Here is a 23,544-nt window from a genome sequence, read left to right as displayed (position 1 = left end):
CACCTGGGAACTGTGTACACACTTGTCTTCTACCTCCTTCTCCCACTCCTAATATATATTAAGGGAAGAGGCTTTATTTCATTTTGGTGCGTGTAGAATACTTTTTTAAAAAGTATATTTTATTTTCCCATAACCTTATTGTGTGTGACCCCCTAAAGTGTGTGTGTGTGTGTGTGTGTGTGTGTGTGTGTGTGTGTGTGTATTTCACCTTTGATTGAAGACCAGTTTTTACACACACTCATGCACTCCCCTCTCCTCCAAAAAAGCAAGGAACAGTCATTTTGAGAGTTCAAGGACACCTTCCAGTCAGTCAAAAACCACTTACATTTTTATATTCTGCTGGAAGCCACCTAGAGTGGCTGGGAAAACCTAGCCAGATGGGCAGGGTATAAATAATAAAATTATTGTTATTGTTATTACTTAAGGAGGATGTAAAGCAGAGCCTGTAAGAAGAATACCAAGGGCTACCATAAATAGAGAGGTGTGGAGAGATGCATTTGCCCCCATCCCCACCTGAGGTTCCTCTCCCCTGAGCTGCAGTATTCAGAGTCCCATATGCTCTTTTTGAATAACAGATTTCTGTGCTTAGTGATGCAAATGGGATCAATCTGCCTCTGTAAATAAGATTCTTTATGTTGAACTGTTGAGTGACAGCCAATATCTGTTTTCATTTGTACCAGCTTATCATTGCTGTAGGACCTTGGCTTCAGTTCTCTGCAACTGCTATTCGTGCATTTTTGTGTGAGTGTTTATACATACAAAGACATTTTAGAGCAGTAAAATGGAACAATGAGGTTTCTCTTCACTGAAGGATCTGTGAGGCTCCCATACAGACCACACTCAAGTCAATGGAAAGTTGCCTAGCAGCAGAGCTTGGAGCATTGCCTCCCATCAGATAAGGAAATTAAAAACTCAGACGATAATGTTTATGGCATTATAAATATAATGATGTGATGCAAACACAGTATAAAGCAACTTACAGATTATTCAAATGTTACATTCATATTTGAAAACCTGAAACTTACACAGGTCAAAGACATTCAAAATTATTTCAAGGTAGCAAATATAGTTACATGTTTTACTTCCTGCTCTCACTCTTAATATTTCAATCTTAGAAAATCCTTTCCACTTCATTGATTGAAAATGTATGTACATGTTTTAATAATATGTAAAGAGAGCAGAGTCTTGAACAACTGTCAACTATAAAATCGTAAAATGATGAATACATTCATAAGGTTGTAACTGTACATTCATTTTCCTGCACTCTGGTTATATATTTAAAGTAATAGTTCATGGAAATACTTTTTCAAAAAACAACAACACTGCATCTCTTTCAAATGTTAATGTTCATTAACTTTAAAAAGAATTAAAATGGGTTGGGAGATAATAACTCCAAAAGCATAAAGTAATTTCCACTGTGCTCACTGGTACTTACTCCCAAGTAAGTGCATTTAGGATTGCAGGCTAAAGTTAGTTGAAATTGGGGCCCACAGAATTCAAACCGTTTAAGTCAAGTCATGATTTAAATCCATCACCAATGGGAACTAAGTGCAACTAATTTAGTCTGGATCAACCCCAGTGAAAACCATGAAGTCTGGAGAATTAACTGCATACACAGCCCTGGTATGGAGTAGAATGGCTAGACCTACATATGAAAAGTCAGCATCGAGAACCACCCACACCCATTCAAAGGAGTGGCCAGATACCTTGCCAGGCTTTCAGTTGGAGGGAGGAAAGGGAAGGAGGAAGCTGCATGCATGAGAGTCAATGGATAATGCCTCTTAAATTGTTCCCTTGTTTGTTAATTTTTTTCCATCCATAAATGAATGACTGCTAATGGGAATTGTGACATGCCACATGAAAGTTCATACAAGGAGAACACAAGATGCTTTTGTCTTCTTGTGCAGGATCCGATGCAGTACCTTGAATTTCAGAGACATTTCAGGCACAGCCCTGAACCTTTGTGGCAATGCTTCCCCCTTTCACTGATTTATCGTATCAATTGTTGGAAATATTTTCCTTGTACAGGTTATCAGATGCGGAAGTGTGAAAATAAATATTTCAGAGTTGTCTAAAACTGAATGATGGCCATAAAGCAATTTGTTTCTTTCACCTGAATGGATCGAGATGATGAAGGATGATGGCCGCCACAAGCCAACATCCATAAACTATTCCACAGGTGCTCGTACAGAGATTATTTTGTACGGATACATCCATCTTTTTGCTGCATGTGAGGATCTATGCACTGGATAACTAATCCCAAAATGGCATTAGAAAAGAAACAGCCCCCCTCACCCAAATCAGTGCAGGCTGGCCACAGATTTGAAAAGGCCTTGGGAAAATATCTCACAGCAGAATATCTACCACAATACAAAGCTACATCACAGACCCTGTGGGAAATTAAAATGGTGGTTAGACTTAAAGAGGGGGCAGGCACCAACAGTGAACCTTGCCAGGCTGCTAGACCCCGGGCAGCTGCCCAAAGACACAAGGTACCGATCCCATCCCTGATATATCATCTCTTACCTCATTCTACAATAGGGTTTCCCAAACTTGGGTCTCCAGCTGTTTTTGGACTACAACTGCCATCATCCCAAGCTAGCAGGACCAGTGGTCAGGGATGATGGGAACTGTAGTCCAAAAACATCTGGAGACCCAAGTGTGGGAAACTCTGTTCTACAAATACATACAGGTAACTATGATTAGTAGAAAATGGCACCTCTTCCTGGGCTGCTTTCCTCCTATAAAAATAGTTGAGTTGATAATGAGACTATAGAGAGACAATCATTTCCCCTGATCTAATGTGCCTTTACTGAGGTCTATGCAATCTTTTGAGTTGAAGAAAGCTCCACTGTACTTAATGGAGCTTACTCCCTCCTAAGTGTGCTTAGGGTTCCAGCCTTAAGCTGCAGTTCTATGTACACCTGGCTAGGAGTAAGCCCCACTGAACTTCCCCATAAGCATGCACAGAATTGTGACATAAGTCTTTTGGCATGACTTTGTTTTGGATGCTTCCCTAGGCCAAATTTCCTGTCTACATCTTGTGATGATGGAAAAGGCATATGTGCTCAGTGCTACCATAGTTGCAGCTAATGGGCACATAATGTAACCTGGTTGTGACATAATGGTCATTCCTTAATGACTAAAATATACAGGAGACTGCATTACTGCTTTGGACTACCAAAATACTAAGCTTGTGCAAAAATTGAAGGTAGATTTGCCTTTCAGTTATGCTTTCCTAGCCCTGAAAAAAATAGTTTTTTTCTGGAAATCTACTTGTCTATTAAAATTCCAGCCAGTTCTGTTCACACTTTGTTTCCAATATTGACTTCAATTAAAGTCTTACATAAGAAAAGCTTTCAGATTATTATTATTATTATTATTATTATTTTAAAAATATTATGCTGTGCTTAATGAATGAATGTGTGAATAAAAATCTTCAGATGACATTCATGCTGCATCACTCATCACTCATAAACTTCTTAATCCAATTGAGGATTTTGTAAATTCATTTGGCCTTTTCGTTATTATTATTTTACATGGGCTAACAACTCTAAGCTGTTGCAGCTGAATGCATCGGTGAATTGGTAATAATGAGTGGTCTTTTCTTATTGAAAAAGGCACAAGAATCTTAAGGTTTCTCTGTGTGGTCTGTGTATAAGTAACAGTAAAAGTAAAGTGCATGAAACTGATGTGCAAATATTAGTGCTATGCTTACAGCAGGCTTCCTCAACCTCGGCCCTCCAGATGTTTTTGGTCTACAACTCCCATGATCCCTAGCTAGCAGGACCAGTGGTCAGGGATGATGGGAACTGTAGTCTCAAAACATCTGGAGGGCCGGGGTTGAGGAAGCTTGGCTTACAGTTTTGGCACTACCCATGCTGCAGTTCATATTTTGGCCGTTGAACCTGCCAGTCCATCACCATCACTCCAAATCTTCTGGAACATTTTGTACTCTACATTCAAAACAGTGATGATGGGGTGGTAGCTGGAGTGGACAAGTGGCACAGTGTTCAAAGGGTGGCAAGCCCACACACTCAAACTTTCAGTCCCATAAAATTGACCTGATACTCAGTCTAAGCAATTGCATATGTTAAAGAAAGTGTTCCGTGACTTGATAGGGTTTCACAGGACAACCATTATTCTGTTCCTCAGACCATGGAATGTAAAAAGATGTGCCCCGTGCCTCTATTAGACACAATTGCAACTAGAAAGGCTGGTAGACGCCAAATTAAACCATTATAGCAATTCATGGTTTAATGACTCTTATCCTACTTAAAAACGAATATATTCAGTAGGATAGCTCCCATTATTTAAATATTCAGATTTCAGTACAATGTGGTTATCATGTTGTTGTCAAAGATTTCCGTTTCTCTTTTGCACATTTGCCCATAAGAAGGCCCATGTTTTATGCTTTCATAGGTGTTTTTGTTAAATTGCAAATATATATAGGCAGGTTATGATACAAACAATTATGTAATTAATTCAATGAGCCCCCAAATCATCTTATTTTATATTATTGACACAATCCCCTCTCACCAATGTCACATGGCAAACTGAACAGTGTTTAAGCCGTTTGTGATGTGGTTTGTGGCCTCCTGGAGACTTTTTTAAAAATTAAACTACATAGTCACAGTAAGCCCCTTGCATAAGCCTGAAACAGTTCATATACCGGTAGCACCGTAAAGGATGAAGGGTCTTCTGGGAGTAGGCTGCAAGTAAACTATTAAATGCAAGACACACTCTTAATTAGCTTCTACAGAACAAAATGTCAAGTCACTCGGGAAGCACTGTTCAATTTTCTTCATTGCTGTCACATTCAGTGCTTGAATTATAGGGAGAAGGGAGATGGCTTTTGTGATAGCCCATTTAGCTGCTGGTTTTTTTTAAAAAAAGCTATTGGCAGGGGGAAGGCAGGAAGCAGGAGGATCTCCAAAGCATCAATCAACTTTCCCCCTAAGATTTGAGTGGCAGTCAAATCCCTCCAAATACAGAGCTGGGAGCAAAAATGGGCCAACATTATAAGAAAATTTTGATTGAGAACTAGAGGTGACTGAATAAATGCATTGGGCTTGTAGTTTGAGTGAGCTGCTGCAAATAGCAGCATCACTGGAACCAATTGTGTGTAAAAGATTGGGCAGATTTTCCATGGACTTTCCATGGCTCTCCAAAACAAGGATTTTTTCAAGGAGTTCCAATTTTTTTAATGTAAGTATTCATTCTGGGTATGTGGAGCACACTTGGCGGAAGAACAGAATTGTTAACAGCAGGTTCCAAATTAAATAAGTTGATTCTAATTGGCTTAATAGCTTTTCAACTCAAAACTATTAAGAAAACTGATTTGAGCCAGGCAGCGATGAAATGTGATCTTGTCCTTTTGTCTAAGAAGTCAGAGTACTTAAAGCCATCATGCTAATAAAAGGGAAAATGTAATCATCATGCTAAAGAAAAGACAGTTCACCATGGCCTATGATGGCTTTCACCTCAATCACTATTACAGCCAATAATCCAAATTCACCCACTGTATTTTTTATATCTGTTGTACAGTTTGTGCAAACAGCAAAACATATGAAGAAGTATACTTTACTCATAAACCACAAGTTGTTATTTTTGACCCCAACCCAAAAGTTGGGTATACAGTTAGTAAATGATTAAATTTGCTTCTGTGATGAAATTAGATTTCACATTTCATAAACAGCTGAAAATGTTATTAGAATTCAATTTTAATTTGAAATTACTTTCCTTAATAATCTAGATATTTATCAGTGAAGAAATAGTAGCGTTCAGCTTCCATTGGGTGTTATGACTAATACTATCTGAAGAAGTGTGCATGCACACGAAAGCTCATACCAATTTCAAAAATTAGTTGGTCTCTAAGGTGCTACTGGAAGGATTTTTTAAATTTTGTTTCGACTATCTATATCAGGGGTCCCCAAATCTACCTGGCTTCGGGCCGGTTTCTCTGGTGCCGATCACGCGGTGGGCCAGAGGACGGGGGAACGCACTCCCATACGCACACTCACCTTTTCTGGCGTGGCGCCAGAAATGGCTTCTGCACATGCGCAGATATCATTTCAGGTGCACTTCTGGGTCAGCATGGCACCAGAAATAGCTTGTGCATGTGCGTATGGAAGTGTGTTCCCCTGCCTTCCGGCCCATACATGCGCACAAGCTATTTCTGGTGCTGTGCCGACCCAGAGATGGGCAACCGCACTGCGACACACCAATAAGAGTGGGGGCGGGGGCGGCGGAGGCCGCAAAATTGGCTCACACAGGCCGCATCCGGCCCCCGGGCCTTAGTTTGGGAACCCCTGATCTATATCATATCTTGATACAGAAATGCATATAGAGCAGGTTCACATGTAATGCTAAACCAACCGGTTAATTAGCGCAAATGTGAGAATTACTAGAGAGGGAACTGTGGATCCTGCACTCCTCCCCCAGCAATCACCCTGCTAAGCCATTGTTTGACTTAGTGTGCTGTTTGAACCCAGGCTTGTGGTTTGTCTTCTCCAGACAAAACATGAGCTGTTACCTAAGAACTTATCATGGTTACAGCTCAAGGTCTGCCTGCAGTGAGACAAGCCACGAGCCTGTAGTTGAATAACATGCTAAGTCAAGTGTGGATGTGCATTCATGCCAAGCCACAGTTTGTCTTAGCGTTATATACGAACCAGCTCCCTGTATCAAAATGTGGATTCCCATTTGTTAGATTCTTAATAGCCAGAGTAGCATGAGAAGGGATATCTGAAATTTGCCACTATTATGGCTATTTCCATAGGAAGCACCTGAACAAAATTTGGAAACTAGATTCTGTCTGCCTGGTACTCTTTCATTGCCTACAGACCAGAGAATCCTATGCAGGTTTCCATATACAGAAAGCTGAGCAGCAAATCTGGCCTTATTAACCATGAACATCTAAACACCACAATATATTCCATTTCTGAAGCAGCTGTTCTAAGTGGGCAGTAATCTTATACGGGACAATCTCTGGCTTATTGTGTAAATGTGGTACAGTATTAATTATGTGGGCCTACTGCACGGTTTGGACAGATAAGCTTTGAAGCACATTTCGCTTTATCCTCAGGTGCCTGTGATTTGTATCCTATTTCCTTGCAAAAGGTCACATTTTGAGAAATAATAGTTTATGGTGTAATTCTAACCATGACCACTCAAAATTAAGTCCTGCCACATTCAACAGGGCTTACTCCTGGGTAAGTACAGTTAGGATTGCAACTTTAGTGATTTTTCAAAAAAAAATGCATTTGTTTGTATAGGAGCAAAACATTATAGTGATTTTGAACACCCTTCTAAATGTATAGCAGGTTTCTGATTTACTTTTCTGGCATAATTTTAAAATAACTGAGGTACTCTTCATTTGAAAAGCATTCCAGAAAAAGAATATTAGAGTGCTTTTCATATGAACCCAGATTTTCTCGCAACAAAGTTTTTTCTCCAGAAGCTATTTCTACAAACAGAACTTCATTAAGCTGACTACCAATTGCCAACATAAAGTTTTGGAGCACTTGTGCTTTTTATCTGAAGCAGGTCTACTTATATGAAAACCTGGCATTGCAAATAAAGACATTTATTAGGGTTGTTCACACATGTGTTGAATTAGTAGATGGTGGTGTGTCGATATTATTTTCTTTACCTTCATTCAGAGGTGATTTGCTACCAATCTGGCATTTGAACACTTGCTTATAGGCCTTCCTAAAATTCTCAGAGAGGAATGCATATACAATAGGATTCACAGAAGAATTGCTATAAGCCAGGCAATGGGCTGCCACTCTGAAGAGAAACGAGGCTTGAGTCAGTGGGAAATCTCCAAATTCAGCCCAGAGATGTACAACATGATGTGGCAGCCAGGATATCCCAAAAACCACAACGACCACCAGGACTGTTTGTGCTGTCTGAGACAGAAAAGTTAAAAGTGTGGATTATTTATTAACAACTGAACAAGCAGACTCACAATATAGGCTTGAAAAACAATGAAGAAGAAGAAAAGTACAGTAAACTTTTACTTATGTTATACAAGTTTCCCAAAGGTAGCTTACGGGAATTAAACAAATGAGACTCAGGCCATACTAGCACTTAGGTTTTTCTTAAAAAAAAAAAACTTCTGCATATCCTGACATCTCTCCAAGACAGCTAATACCAAGCTGTGTCTGGGAGGTGCAATTTTGCCTAAACATCGTAAACGGGGACATCTGTGATCAGAAAAAGTGCAATGTGTATTACTCATGTTCAATATCTCAGACACTTCATTTCATTCCCTCTCCCACCCTGATTTCCCACCCCCCCTTTTTGTTATTAAGGTTTTTTTCTGTACTTCTGGATATCTTGGGGTTCACCCATGCTTGCTGATACTTGCTTTTTGCATATTGATGGTGCTGTTTTGTCTACATAAGGACACACACTTGGAGAACTGAGATCACTGCTGTTATATATTGTGATAGTAAGATAACAATATGCCCAAAATACAGCTGTTGTGTGACACAGCAACCAGTTGATTTTCCATGGCACATGAAATAAATGACTTATTTGGGACAAAATTCAGGCTGCGTGGCTTGATATAAATAGTGAGAAAAAAACTTAATCAAAATCTGAAATACTACATTTGTCATACATATTTTCAATTAGAGGGGGGGGAGGTTTATATAACTTTATGTTAACAGTAAAAAAAACAAATCCTTCTGTCCTTGAATCTAAAACAAATTATCGCTCCTGTCATATATAATTATCTAACAAGTTAAGTATGCTTCATTTGCCCTTGTTTGCTAAAAAAAATATGAAGCTCATTATGTTATGCTCAAGTAACCTCAGACATAACTCTTGTCGGGATTTGACCCTCAACCTCTTAAATCTATCATATTTATAACAGATGGTTCCTTTGGCTAGAGTAATTGTATATAATGGCCTGAAAATCCCTTGCTACATCTTATTCCATTATATCTCAGAAGCCTTTGTGACATTATTGGTATAATGTGCAGCCAAGGAGACATACAAGACAGCTCTCCTTTATTTATTTATTTATTTTAGTCTTAGGGATTCTCCTTAGAAAATCAAAGTACATGAACTATAATAATGACCAAAAGAATTGAAATGCATTTCTAATGTCTTATTTATGGTGTATGTGCAACATAAATACACGATGTTCCTTTTTTTGTTCTTATATATTTGAAAATCCAGTTAAAAAATTAAACACATCTATCTCACTTCAAAGTGACTCAAGCTGCTAAGCTATGCCATTTACTCATGAGTAGATGGTGTGCCTACGAGTAGACTGTCTGCCTACTACTCAACATACAGTAACTTACTTGTGACTGTATTTGGCTCCCTGAAGAGCAGTGCAGCCTCCTGTTTCAAGTGCCTGCAATCATATACACTTCAGGAACAAGTCCCATTGAAGCGTATTACTTCCTTCTGGGTAGACCTGCATAGGCTTGCACTCTCAAGCATCTATCTGCAAAAGCATCTACCTGACCTGATAGCTGCAGAAGCATCAGAAGTTATGAGCAAAAACCTCTTCAGTTATTTATCCCTCATGCAATTAGAAGTATGCAAAGGAAAGCTGAGATTAGCCTATTGGCCAAACCTCCTCCACTGTACCCTCCTTCTGCACTTGAACAGACCCCCCCCCCAATGCAATTTAGAGCTATGCATAACACAAATAGAGAAGACTACCTAATGCAGCTACTTAGCCATCCAGCTAACAGAGGGGAGTGGGCTGGTAGCAGAACTAGCATGCTCATTCTTGCTCTTTTCCCTTTCATGGTTTTATTTGTGTGGAGGATTTAAATGCACAAGTATTGCTAGTGTGGCTTTCCACTTCTGCCATCATTATGTCTCCGGCCCCTTAATTATTTGGCTTTGTTCTTTGTGCATACATAGTGTAAATGTACAAAAAAAGCAGCACAAGGCAAGTGAGGGACAAATGAGGGACCACGGTCAATTAGGCCAAGGCTGCTACAGTCAGGCTGCCTGTTCCTCATTGCATGGGGAGTCTTTCAGTTCCCGAGATAAGGCAAAGAATACAAGGAGGCCATTTCCACCTGCACAAGAAATATTTTATTGGATGATTGCTCATTGGACTTGATTTGTTAGAATAGATAAAAATAACTGGTACATCTGCATTAAATAAATAAAAATGGGGAGGGGGTATGTTAAAAAATGATTTCTTGTTCATCATCCTAAATATTTATCAGATTTAGTAAGATCTGCTGGTTCCTGAAATGTGCTGATATCTGTCACAAAATACTGAAAATACTCAACCCTTGTTTTTAATAAGGAAAGCTATTTATTTACCTTCTTTTTGGATGCTTCTGATTTCTTTGACATGTTCCGCAGCTTTTTATGCAGGTGATTGAGAACCTGAAAAGACGGTGATGGTTAGGATTAAATCAAATTCATATACCACCCTTCATCTGCAGAACTCAGGGCAGTTACAACATAAGATCGCAATATAAAAAGACAAAATACATAATGAAAATGAAAACAACCCAATACAGTGTAATCCCCCCTCGGCAACACTTTTAAAAAGGGCATTGAATGTCTAGTTTGTTTAGAGCAATATGCTACAAAATAAAACATTGTATAGTACAAAGTAACTAGTTTAAGACAGTTTTGGAGTAAAAGTTTTTGGAACTCATTGTTGTAGTGGAGCTTATTCATTCCTACTCTGCACAAGGTCCAGACTGGGAAATTCCACTCAAATAACTCTTACACTTGCCTACCTGGGAATATTAAACCCCATTGATTTCAGATAGCTATTAGATGCAAAACTCAGCATGCATCCTATTCATGTCTACTTAGAAAGGATGCATGCTGAGTTTTGCATCTAATAAGCATCTGGTGAAAAATATTTACTATACATAGATTCACAGGTTCAAATGTTACATTGATAGGTTTTTACAATCAAAGTTTTTAAACGTTTCAAATATCAGCTTTCAAATACCAACATAAATAATCATATCCTCAGGGGCAGTTATGAACACACTTGTTACAGCTTCCAAAGATTTGAAAAAAGCTACAAAAGTTCAAGTGTATCCAGGTGGGTGAGGCAGAACCGTCAAATATACACAAGAGTAAGAGTTTAGCTCTCTGTTTCTTTTTATATGTATTCCTAATCAGGGGATTATAATGGATTACAATATGGTCCAAAGGGGGGAAAGGGAAGAGTGGAAATGAGCTAAAGCTCATTTAATATCCAACACATTAAAAAAAAATCCCAACAATTACCGCAAGTTAAACAGAAAAAGTGTAATTTAAGTAAGAATGCACCATCCCTTCCTTATATTACTGTTTTCCATTGATATTTTTATGCATCTAAATCTATTCCTTTTAGGTGGCTTCTTTGTGTAGTGAGTTGCATCCTGATATATAATTTATACATGGGCAGGGCAGGGAAGGAGACAGCTGTGTACCTTCAACTCAAACAACAATGAAATACAGGAAGTACAGTCTGTGATATTCCATCAAAAGCTGAAATGTATAAAAGAGCTTTATACAGGATGCTTGTGTGAGTTTTATGTAGAAACACCGGACTATACTTGCATTTCATTGCCTTTTGGCCTCACATTTTGCATCTCTTCTATTGTTATTAATCATCACCATCATCATAACTGCTTAATGCCCAGGCAGCTTTTCTACACTAATATACAGGGTGAGTCCTTTAAAAGAGGCCCCGTGGATAAAGAGTACACATGTTTCACGGGGCCTCTTTTAAAAGACTCACCCTGTATATATACATATATATGTCATCATGAGAACAGCTATTCAAGCATCTGATAAAGTGGACTCTAGCCCACATAAGGTCATAGGTAAAGGTAAAGGGACCCCTGACCATCAGGTCCAGTCGTGACCGACTCTGGGGTTGCGGTGCTAATCTTGCGTTATTGGCCGAGGGAGCTGGCGTACAGCTTCCAGGTCATGTGGCCAGCATGACTAAGCCACTTCTAACCAGAGCAGCACACGGAAACACTGTTTATCTTCCCGCTGTAGTGGTACCTATTTATCTACTTGCACTTTGACGTGCTTTCAAACTGCTAGGTTGGCAGGAGCAGGGACTGAGCAATGGGAGCTCACCCCGTCATGCCACACAATAAATATGTCAAGAGAGAAATTTGAATTCTTTGCATTTGCTAGCTGGAGGGGATTAAGACAGAGGGAGGGAAAGTGTCTCTCTGCCACTGAACTTACATCCACACTCCATGGTCATAGATCTGCCACTGGCAGTGTTTCTTCAGCTACATCTCACATAGTTTATTCCCTCCCATGGAAACCATTGGGGGGGGGTTCAAAAATGTATAAAGAACTGCCAGAGAAGGAGGAGGGCTTCCATCTTCTGTGTTGACCAGCACATGCTGGGGATAATGGATCATCCATCACTTTGCTACTAGCTCTCCCTTCAGTTAGGATTGCTGTATTACGTATCTGCCCATCTTTAAGGTGCCACCAGACTCTTTTGTTTTTGCTACGATATAATGGTACTTTGCATGGCTAACCATTTAGTAATACAGTACATCTGTTTTAGTCACAATGTGTATTTGACCAGACTATTGGCATAGTAGTAAATTTAATAGATTATGAACTCTCTGCAATACAGTATTTTACTTCATAAAATAAATTAGCGAGAACTGGCTAGCTTCAATGCTAATCCCTCTAACCTCCTCTGGGGTAGGTTTGCGGGGACGGCAGAAGGAGATAGGATCTGCCCATGTGATGCCCATCTGGTGGAAACTCTAGCTCACATGGTCCTTAAATGCAAAATGTATGATGATATCCGCCAGCAATACCTGGATCAACTATATATCCCAAAACGGAAAACGGAGATAGAGCTTACACGCTTCCTATTACAGGGGAGAGACCAGGAGCTTACCAAGATAGTAGCTAAGTTCCTCTATTTGATCTTTTGCTGCCGAAGTACATTACAGGACCCTGCCCCTGTTGGAGACCCACAGAGGTGAAATAGATTGTCATTGGTCCATTAATTTATTTTTTCCCCTCTTACTGTAGGGGTGAAAAACATATATTAGAATAAAGGTATTCTAGATCTAAACCTTTATTTCTTTTGCATCTAGTACCACGTGGATACTTGGCTTCTCGCCAATTTTGCCTATAATACTATACATGGTTTCTATAACAAGATTTCAGAAACAATATTCCTGGAAATTCACATAAGCAATATAAACTGCAATAGTTATATTGCTAAATTAAATTACAGTTTGCAAAACCCTTTCCTACAAGATAAGGCTGGAAAAATCTCTTACAACATTAGAGCATGAGAGCATTACAGACCAAAAGAGATTTAAACTACATATGGTTGTATTTGGAGAAGCATATTTTAACAATGCAATATGAAAGAACATGTTTTACTTTATCACCCAAATGTTTGAAGTAGTTTATCACCAAAAATATGATCAATCCCTTCCACATGTAAAGGGTAGGAATCAAATAGCTAGTTCCAGGGTATGGTCTGAATGCAGATGAGGCTATCATCTTGCTGAAGCTAAGCAGATATGTGTCTGGTCAGTGTCTGTATAGGATACATCTTAGGAACCACATTCATGCCACATTTATAGAAGATAGTTGCGTATAAATGTAAGAAAATGTCCAGTGAGGGAAGATGGACAGAGAGAAAAGTAATAAACCAATCCAGATTATTTTATTTTGCTGATGGTATTATAAACATCTATGTATAAGTGTAATTTGGTATTAAACAGAGTGGATAAAAATCAATGATTTTTAAAAATAAAAATAGAAAACCAGTTTTTCATGTGTGCTAAAACTCGGTCTAAGTTTTTTTTTTTAATAGTTTAACCACATCAGTTAACAATGTTATTGTTTTAGTTAAATAAATTGTTTAAACTGTTATTAAGGAAAATATTATTTTTCTCCTTCCAATAAAGTACAGCAGAAAAGTTGTCCAAATATAAACAGTTAACTTATTAAACCTCACAATAATTTCATAATTATCTATGTATTTCTAATACCAAATCAGTAATTTTTGATAGAACTGTAAAAACTACTCTGAAAATTTATTATTCCAAAAATGAAACCATCTGGTTGTAAATATTAGGATTATATCAGCAATAATGAGTCTTTCTGTAAAAGAAAAAAGAAAAAAAAGATTTAAATCAAGTCCTGCTGACTAGTGATTTAAATCAAATCCACCCTGGTATTAAATAGGTGGAAGACAGTAAACCAATATTGAATAAGCAAGTTATCAATACTTATCTATGGCACTGTGTTGAAAATCTCCAAAGGACCAATCCTAATTGCTTCATAAATATGTTATACAGTGTGAGTCTTTTAAAAGAGGCCCCGTGGAATATGTGTACTCTGTATCCACGGGGCCTCTTTTAAAGGACTTACCCTGTATATTAGTGATGGCATTTCCATGCGCTGCTCTGGTTCGCCAGAAGCAGCTTAGTCATGCTGGCCACATGACCCGGAAGCTGTACGCCAGCTCCCTCGGCCAGTAAAGCGAGATGAACACTGCAACCCCAGAGTCGTCCGCGACTGGACCTAGCAGTCAGGGGTCCCTTTACCTTTTAAGGAACAGGAACTCCATGCTGCTCTCTTGAATTGGCCTTGCAGACAGGACAGGAGCAATGCAATAAAACACCCCACAGTCTTTCACAGGTCACTTACTCACCCATCAATTCATTCCCTCGCAAACTCCTCTCACCTTCTCTCATAGCCACTCAGCCCCCATCTCTCACTTGAGGTTATACACTCTTAACTCACAGTTCACAGTCATCTCCCACCACAAACAAAAATTGGAAGGCCCCTGCTGTCACCCTGAGCAGCACCCGCCTATACCTGCAGTGACAACCCTTAACTGCTCCAAACTGCCTAACCCATTTAATCTAACAACAGCCATAGGAAACTAAAACTAAAAAAGAGAGAGAGAGAGGAGGGGACAGCAGCCTCACTGACAGGGCAATCCTGACAAGTGACACTAAGTGTGATACCTTTTGGTGGCTCCCCCTTCAGGATCACTCTTGTTGAGGACCATCACATCATCACGATGGTCAGCTTTGACTCAATGGAGTGGATATCAGCAGAAGTGTCTGGAGCTCAGTGCTGCCCTCCTCCTTCCAGCAGCTTGCTATAACAGGAGTGAGTGAGTGCTAATGCCCTCTCATCCTGCTCTTGTTCTCCTCACCAAGGCAATCAGTGAGTCCAGTGTCAATCAGTGGAAATACATTAATAGCTCATAAGAGGTTGAAGCATGATTTAAGCCCCAAGTATGGCAATATTGATTGCTGCAAGGCAGCTATTATGGTTTCATCCACTTGTTTCATGTAATACCTCTTCATTAGCACTTACTATATGGGAAGTGTTGCTTTAAATTAATATATCAATAACTTTTATTGGGGTTAATGATAAAATCATGTATGTTCTTAACTGTTCAGTAGAGATAATTATATGAATGCATTGCTCTTAGAATCGTGACCTGTTACATAAAACAGATCAATTCAGCTATTTTTTAATACTTTCCTACTGCTGCTATCATAGTCCTGCTATTGCTATGATGCATGGTTTGCAGGTTGCAATCCCCTCCACTCAATGTTAGAAACTCAGAAATATAAGCTCGGCACCAATTGGCTCCTTAAACCAGAGTTACAGTTGCCAGAACAGAATGCCTAGTTGCCATTTTCGGGCTCAAAAGTCCTATTTTTTCAATACAATTTTGGGGTTCCTGAAATTCTGATTGTGCAGATAAAATATAATGGATAGAATTCTACAGGATCTGTCGCTGGTGTGTGAAAACAGTCAAGATCCAAGGATCCCCAGGCATGCACCTCCAGGTGGTGGAGATGTCAAGCACCATCAATCAATCAATCAATCAATCAAAACCTTTATTGGCATCATCCACAAACATTCACAACAAATAGGCCAGTACAAGTACGTCACCATAACATCAGTACAGTCACTTGCCTAAAGGAAAAGGAGGCTGGCAATCTGGTCTCTCCCCTGGGTGACCGCCCAGGCATTTCACTTGGTTGCAAGTGGCCAATAACCAGGTGGAAAATGCACCTGGCAAATTTCGAACGATGCCTCCACCTCATGAAAAGCCACTCCAGAGGCTCAGAAAAGGTTATAAATCAATGTTTAGTGAATCCACAGTTGGTCGGGCACTTCGTACAAAATGACTTCTTCAGAGACAAGAAAAAACAGATGTTAATTTATAATATTTTATTAATTTTTCAGCCTTGAAAAGCCAAGTGAATAAACTGAGCTGAAATTGCCTCATTAATCTTTCAGTATTAATCACAGTGCAATCATTCTTGTAATTGAAGCAAAAGCTGTGAAAATCCATGTCAAAGATTCTCAAAAATTATGCTTTACTTTAGCTTCTGAGGCAATTCTGAATCATCCAACCGTAATTTCAGGCAGGAACTTCTTGTGAGAAATGTTCCTCATGTTTTTTGCAGCATCCACACAACTCTGTTGGCATCAGAATAGCAATTCACATTCCCACCTCCCATTTAATCTGGATTTACCTCATTGTATATTTTTTTCTTTTTAAAAAAACAAAAAAAGTTTCCATCAACTCATTTGTGATATTTGAATGACTCTCTTAAAGTCATTCATCCACAGTACACACACAAATAGCAAAAGACACTTTTAGTAGCATATGTGAAAATCGTATTCGTAAGTGTTCTTAAATAATACTATTTATCCAGACAAATGAACAGCCTGAGGAGAAACCTGCTACCTAAATGCTGCTTCTCTTTCCAGTAGAAGGCAGATTTATTAAACAGCTACTGTATTGTTTTTTATAGGAGCTGAAGGAGCGTACGGTAGTACTTCAGGGACATATCCCAGACAGTATCTGGATTAAGATGCATGAAAAATGCAATAAAGTTTAATGTCTAAAGTTTAACAACAGCTGAAAAGTTCACAAAGCTTTTCTCCCAAGAGGCCTTAATGAACTGCTTGAAAAATATTTTAAATGGCTATAGTCTGAAAATAGCTAATCACATATCTGTTACAGAACAGGTGAAGGGGGGGGGGTAATTTATTTGTCAGAAAGCTCCCACTCTAATGATCACAGCATCCTCCACCCAAACTTTTCAGAAACAACTGAGTGTGGTAGAGACCCAAATCAGTCAAATTTATTGATGCCATTAACCTTTATGGGAAGAATCCCATTGGGCTGGATGTATCAGTGGTGTTGCGACCAAAAAAAGGTAACAAAAATTAATCTAGTACACATTGGCCTGTTTAACTAAGATTATTGTGCAATTTTTTATTTATTTTTTGCTATGGAGATTATAGATTTGGATTATTTGATTTTAAAATATTCCATATAACCAGAGGCATTGTATTTACAGGGAGAATGTAGTTACTATGCCCCAGCACTTGTTGAATCACTCCATGGGGCAAAAACATGAGAGGGTTTTTTGGGAAGGAGTTTCTCATTGGGTGAATTAATTCCCGCTTACTCGGCAGGGATCCAATGCAGGGATCACTGCCAGATACTGAGAGGGAGAGGAAAAGGAGGAGCAAGGTGGCAGGGACACTGATGTGGTGTGGGGGCACATGGCAGGAACACTGGCCCACACCGACTCTTCTGCTGCCTCGCCCCTCTCCCTTGATATCTGGCAGCAACTTCCACATCTGGAAGGCAGATAAGCAGCACAGCTGCATCAAGGCACAAGGTTAGCACAGGAGTAATAAGCCTTCGCCCTTAGCCACACTAACCAGTCCTTTGAAGTCACCAGCAGGCATTGAACTCAACAAACCAGAAGGGTGGAAAAGTTTTGGTGACTTCAACTTGAAACATTAAAAGTATATAAACTCAGTGATGCCCCTGTTTAGTTGGAGAGCCCAGTGCCAGCTGCAGAGTGGGAGGGTGTGTTGCTGCCCTGAGGCAACTCATAGGGCCCTGACATATCTGGTATTTTCAATTTTTGTCTAGCAAATAACCCCTGTTGAAGTACCAAGCTGATGTTTTGTTTATTGCCACTGGAATCCAAAAAGAACCCTTTGCCCCTTGAGAAGGCATCAGGCTAGAAGTGATTTTATTTAGTGTGTGCTTTCATTTGTACCCTAGTAACTCTTGAGGCTGTAATTACGCAGCTGTGATATAAGCAATTATACACAAGGCCAATTTTGGGATATCTTATGCCAACAATTAAACTAAGACTAGGAATAACAACCACTACACTGAGGTATTGTAACTCATTATGCTTTAGCAATTCTGTGGGTTGTAGGAAGGTTGTGTAACAATGTAGCAGCTGTTCTGTTGAACTTCTGTGAGATTTTTCTATTAGGACAAGCATTTGGTTGATAAGATGAGAGCAGAGGGTTGCTTTTAATAGTAGGTTTCAATAGGGAGGAAGCCCATTGTGATGCATGTCTTCTATTCCTGTACTACTTTTAACGTTTGTACTCATCCTGAGTGAGCAGTTGGGGGAGGGGGGAATTTAAGAATGGTGACAGCCACTTCGGGAGTTTGCTGGGCAAAAGTGCTGTCAGGCACCTGGTGACAATCAGGGCTAGAGGTAGTTAATTCCTGCATTTATTTTAGCACTGGGAGAGGGCTGTTGAGGCAAGAGAGAATCTCAGCTTCCACCATGCAAGCACACAGTTGCTTCGTGGATAGCAGGACCGGTGGTGACAATTTAGTCAGCAACCATTCAGCAAGAATTGACACTCTTTCACCAGTTCCTGAAGCAGCCACCAGTGGTTTCACCTACAATTGCTTCACCAAAAACTGTTTAAATAAGCACATTATTAAACTCTCCCTCTCTTGACATTGCAACTTATAAGGTGTGGCCAAGATCAGAAATATAATATAGAAGAGCCATTAGCCCCATTAAGGCATTTTTGATACATTTAGCTATTATTACTCATTATTGCATTTCTAATAATGTGGTATAGATGGTTCTGCCCTTCCCTATTTAATTCTTACACCATCCTGTGACTGGCCCTAGGTCACGCAGGGAATTTCATGGCCATGTGGTCTCTCTCCCAGGTTCAATACTCAAACCACCTCACCATTCATGTGGCATGCCAGGTTGGGGAAGGGGGCCACATTAGCTTTCTGGCAAGTGAGTCACTGTTGCTTATCAATAGTGGGGTTGGTACAGTGAAAATGTACCAGCAGAGCCAATCCGCTACGTCTGCAGCTGCATTTACACCAAGCCAATCTCCCTACTGCCTCACCCCCTACCAGAGCAGTAAGCCACAGTGAATGGCCCGCCAGGAAACTAGAATAGCAGCTCTGTCCAACCTTGGGAGTCACTTCTGTCTGTCAAAGAACATAGAGAAGGAGGCAGCAGGCTACTGGCTCCACTCCCAATCCAGCATGGTGCTGGCCATGCTCCCTGAACATCACAGAGACACAGATGTCAGCATTGAAAAATTCTCCATATGAGCTACAATGTCTTCACCAATGCACAGATGTCCAGGAGGCATGCTATCCAGAACAAGACCAGCAATACACTCTCATTGCCCCTTTCTATACGCAGGCACTGTATGTGGGAAAATGCCTTAATGTGGCTAATGCCACATTTTTACTCATAACAATTAATGTGCCCTATAATATCAAAGCAGCCTAACAATGGTTATAATCATTTTAACCATGCCACTTTTGTTATTGAATATGGATACATTTCCCTTACAAAAACTATTTATTTATAACAAAATATTTATATACTACTATATAATAAAATATCAAGGCATTTTAATATCTACATATAATAAAAGCACATTAAAAATTAAAATAAGAGCTAATCAGCTAACTATTATGGAAAAATGCATTCTTATCTGCCTTCATAAGCCTGGCAAAATATAAAAGGTTTCAGCAGGCTTTTAAAAATTGAAACAGAAGGCATCCGCTGAATCTCTATTGGCAGTACATTCCACAAGATGGAAATGATGAAAGAAAGCTCTTTTTTGTGTTGATGTCAAATGAGCCTTACCAGCTTGGGTAACAACCAGTGATACTATGGCAGATGATCTCAGTGACTGAGATTATGCACTGCCATCAGCAGTCTGGCCACCGCACTCTGCAGCAGCTGGAGCTTCCAAATCAGGTGCAAGAGCAGCCCCACATAGAGCGCATTACAGCAATCCAGCCTCAAGGTTACCAAAGCATGGACTACAGTGGTCAGGTTATCCCTTTCCAAGAACAGCTATAATTAGTGAACCAGGTAGAGCCGCAGAGGACACTCGGACATCTAATGATGGTATCCAGGAATATTCCCAAGCTATGCACTTGCTCCTTCAGAGGCAGTGCGATCCCATCAAGAACAAATAATTTCCTGTATCCTGGACACAGAAACCACCACCCAAACAGCCTCTGTCTTTTGAGGATTCAAGCAGTTTATTGGCCCTCATCCAGTTCACCACTGCATTCAGATACCAATCCAGAGTTTTCACATTCTCTCCTGATGTTTGGGAGAAGTAGAGCAGCATTTCATCGTGACACCTTGCTCCAAAACTCCTAATGACTGCTGCCAACAGCTTCATATAGATCACATAATAAATTAACTAGCAGGCATTCTGAAAAGTGATGGTTTGCATTCCTGTTATCTGTTTTCTGCTTAATAAAACTAGTAAATCAGTGCATGCATATAGAATTCAAGGATTTAGATGTACTGGAAATATTGGAAGTACTGGGATTCTGGGCTAAATACAAAGTTTCTAACTAAAAACTGGTTTCAAAATTCATTACCATTTACAACAGTGAAAATATGGCTAATAGTAACAATTAATTATAAATTTTGTATGATGAATGGATTGCCATTTTGTATTAAGACAACTTAGAATCATAGAATTGTAGATCTGGAAGAGACCATGAGGACTATCTAAATCCAATCCCCTGCAAAACAGGAATCTTTCACCCAACATGGGGATTGAACCCAGGACCTTGAGATTAAGAGTCTTGTTCTCAACCAACTGAGCTATCCAAGCCTCCAGATTATAAATTCAAGCAAAAACACTGTGTGGTCAGAATGAAGAGAGTGTGGAGTTTCAAATCGATTGCAATTTGATGTCTTAGTGCCGTCTAGTTCTATCCTTTCTATTGATTCTTTTTATCTCAATCAGATACTCAGGATGAAGCCTTCCCCTCTCATTGCTTTGAAAGCTGAGCCATTGAAGTCAAAAGCAAAACTTCCACTGATATCAATCAAAAAGACATTACACTTTAATTCACAGATTGCCTTATGGATAGGAACTGTGGAACCAACCACCTGGAAACTGCCTTTGTGCAGGAACAGATTTTAGGAAACCCCTATCTTCTTTCCCTCAGAAGGTCATTCACACTGAGATACCCAGATTTTTTAAGCAAAAGACTGCAATATGCATTCACACAGCCTGTTGCTGCTTGCAAAGTTATCTGGATCAGGGCCTCTCTATTTTTCATACAGGATAAGAACTGAAGATAAACAATGCAAACATTTGTCCTGTCTTTGAAGCAGCTGCAATTTACTTCATATGGAAGCCATATAACGAGGTTGTATGGCTCTGCCTTGAATAAGTTGCAATACAATGTGGCTGAGTACTATGTGTTTGGAATGGGAAGTTACACTTATTGTAACCTCTGAAATATATCTCTAGTTACTAGTCTAAACTTTATAATATTATAAAGAGATCAAGATCTATAAACAACTCAACTCAGCTCAACCCCGCCCCCGTCCCTTACCATTTGGAATTTAGCTTGTGCAACCATTCCACACACACACTTTTCAACTTTGACTTACCAAAACTACACCATATATAACTTCATTAAGCCTCTATCCATATGAACTACTGCATCATGGTCAATAAAGTCCTTGCAAATGCAACCTTTAACCTCTTAGTGTATGTTAAACATGGTGCAATTATATCTGTAGCCAACACAGATTATGCACAGTAATGTCACACTAAACATTCATTGCACACTAAACATTCATTTTAGTCCAAGATATTTTTACCACTGTGCAGTCTGCTGAGTAAGTCATTGTTCTCCAAGGCTGCTTTCCCTATACACTTTGGGAATGGCTACCTCTCGCACACATCTATGGCATGACTTGTACTAATTCACCAGCACTCACCTTCGCATAGCAAAAGGAGATGAGCAGCAGTGGTAGCAGGTACCCAAAGACAAAAGTGCAGATCACGTAGACTTTCTTGTGCTGAAGATTGGGCCATACTTCCCAGCAGAAAGTCTGGTTCATGGTTTCCTGGTGAACGATACGCTGGTGGTGAGCCACAGGCGAGGCCATGGCAATCGAGAGCAGCCAAATGACCCCGACGCCGAGCAGCGCATTGCGGGACACTCGCAGGGACGAGGAGCGCCGGGAATGCACAATGGCCACATAGCGGTCCACAGACATTGCCGAGAGCGTGAAAATGCTGACCAGCATGGAGACGGTGAAGAAGTAGTGGATGAACTTGCAGATGAAGGTGCCCAGCACCCAGCTGGGCGACATGTACACTGTGGACTGGAAAGGGATGCAGAAGAGCAAATAGGCCAAGTCAGCAATGCTCAGGTTGAGGACAAAGATGTTGGTGGTGCTCCGGGGCTTACCCGGCTTGCTCCTGGCCAGCACGGTGATGACCAAGGAGTTGCCCACCACGCCCATGGTGAAGATGAGGCCAAAGACTATCAAGGTGATGAAGTTCTCGATGCCAATTTCGAAGAGGAAACTGGCCCTCCCCTCCTCCTGGGGGCGCTCGGGAGCTGACCTGGAGGCATTCGAGTCCAGCCAGGACAAGCCCCAGGTGTGGTTCATGTAGTAGAGGGAGGTAGGGGCGGGCGGCTGAGGGTCCATGCTCGGGGCCGTCTAGGAAAGCAAAACTCCACAAAGCGACAGGCAAGCGAAGCAGCCCCGTCTCTTCCCTCCCACAGAAAACCTTTTCGCTTCAGAAAGGGGCTTTTCTCTCTTCCTGTCCTCCACCTCGCAAGGACTAAGCCCTGCCCCTTCTTGTTCCCAGGGCCAGGGAACAAGGAGGGCAGGGGAAAGAACCTTGCGTGGAAATGGCACAAGTCCCCGGGACGGTTTGCCTCATGCGCTGGCGAGCGTGTCCCTCTACTGCCCGCAAACTTAAAAGGCGGGAAGCGGCGCTTGCCCTCTCTGGCGGTCCGCTCGCCAGCCCCTGCTGTCAGCTAGAGCTTCCTTTCCGAAAGAGACCCTCTTTGAGGGGACTCTTCTCTCGCCTCGTCGTCTTCTTCTTCGCAGGAGCGGACTTCTGGACTGCGCCCCCCGTTCCCGCCTTTCATCCCTCAGGGCGAGCGGGGCTTCGCTCGGCTCCGAGGCAGCCGCTGCCTGACTGCGCGCGGACTGTTCGGCTGGCGCTTTTTCTCCCGCTTCCCCCGCGCCCCCCTCAAGCTCCTCCTCCGGCTCGGGCTCGGGCTCCTCCCTCAGGCTGTCTGAGGCGCCGCTCGCGACATCGCTGGCCGCGAGACCCGGGTGGCTTTTTCTCCCCGGCTCCTGCCACTGGCGCGCGACAGGGACGGAAATCCAGCCGAGGCAGCAGCTTCTCCGCTTCCTCGGGATTTCCGGGCTTCAGCAGCCCGCTGTTCTGGGGATGTGC

At 40.9% G+C, this 23,544-nt stretch overlaps 1 protein-coding gene across 1 annotated transcript; it reads right to left on the bottom strand.

Moving 5' to 3' along the window:
- Window positions 1-982: 982 nt before the first annotated feature.
- On the bottom strand, window positions 983-23,258 carry GALR1 (galanin receptor 1). The gene is made up of 3 exons (XM_035126262.2): window positions 22,062-23,258; window positions 10,309-10,374; window positions 983-7,913 (listed from the first exon to the last, which is right to left on the bottom strand). The coding sequence occupies exons 1-3, from the start codon at window positions 22,779-22,781 to the stop codon at window positions 7,602-7,604; spliced, it is 1,098 nt and encodes a 365-aa protein (XP_034982153.2). The 5' UTR covers window positions 22,782-23,258; the 3' UTR covers window positions 983-7,601.
- Between the last annotated feature and the right edge of the window lie 286 nt (window positions 23,259-23,544).

This window comes from Zootoca vivipara, chromosome 8 (genome assembly GCF_963506605.1).
Source record: "Zootoca vivipara chromosome 8, rZooViv1.1, whole genome shotgun sequence".
NCBI lineage: Eukaryota > Metazoa > Chordata > Lepidosauria > Squamata > Lacertidae > Zootoca > Zootoca vivipara.
The sequence above is the reverse complement of the archived record's forward strand: the minus strand, read 5'-3'. Positions and strand labels throughout refer to the sequence as shown.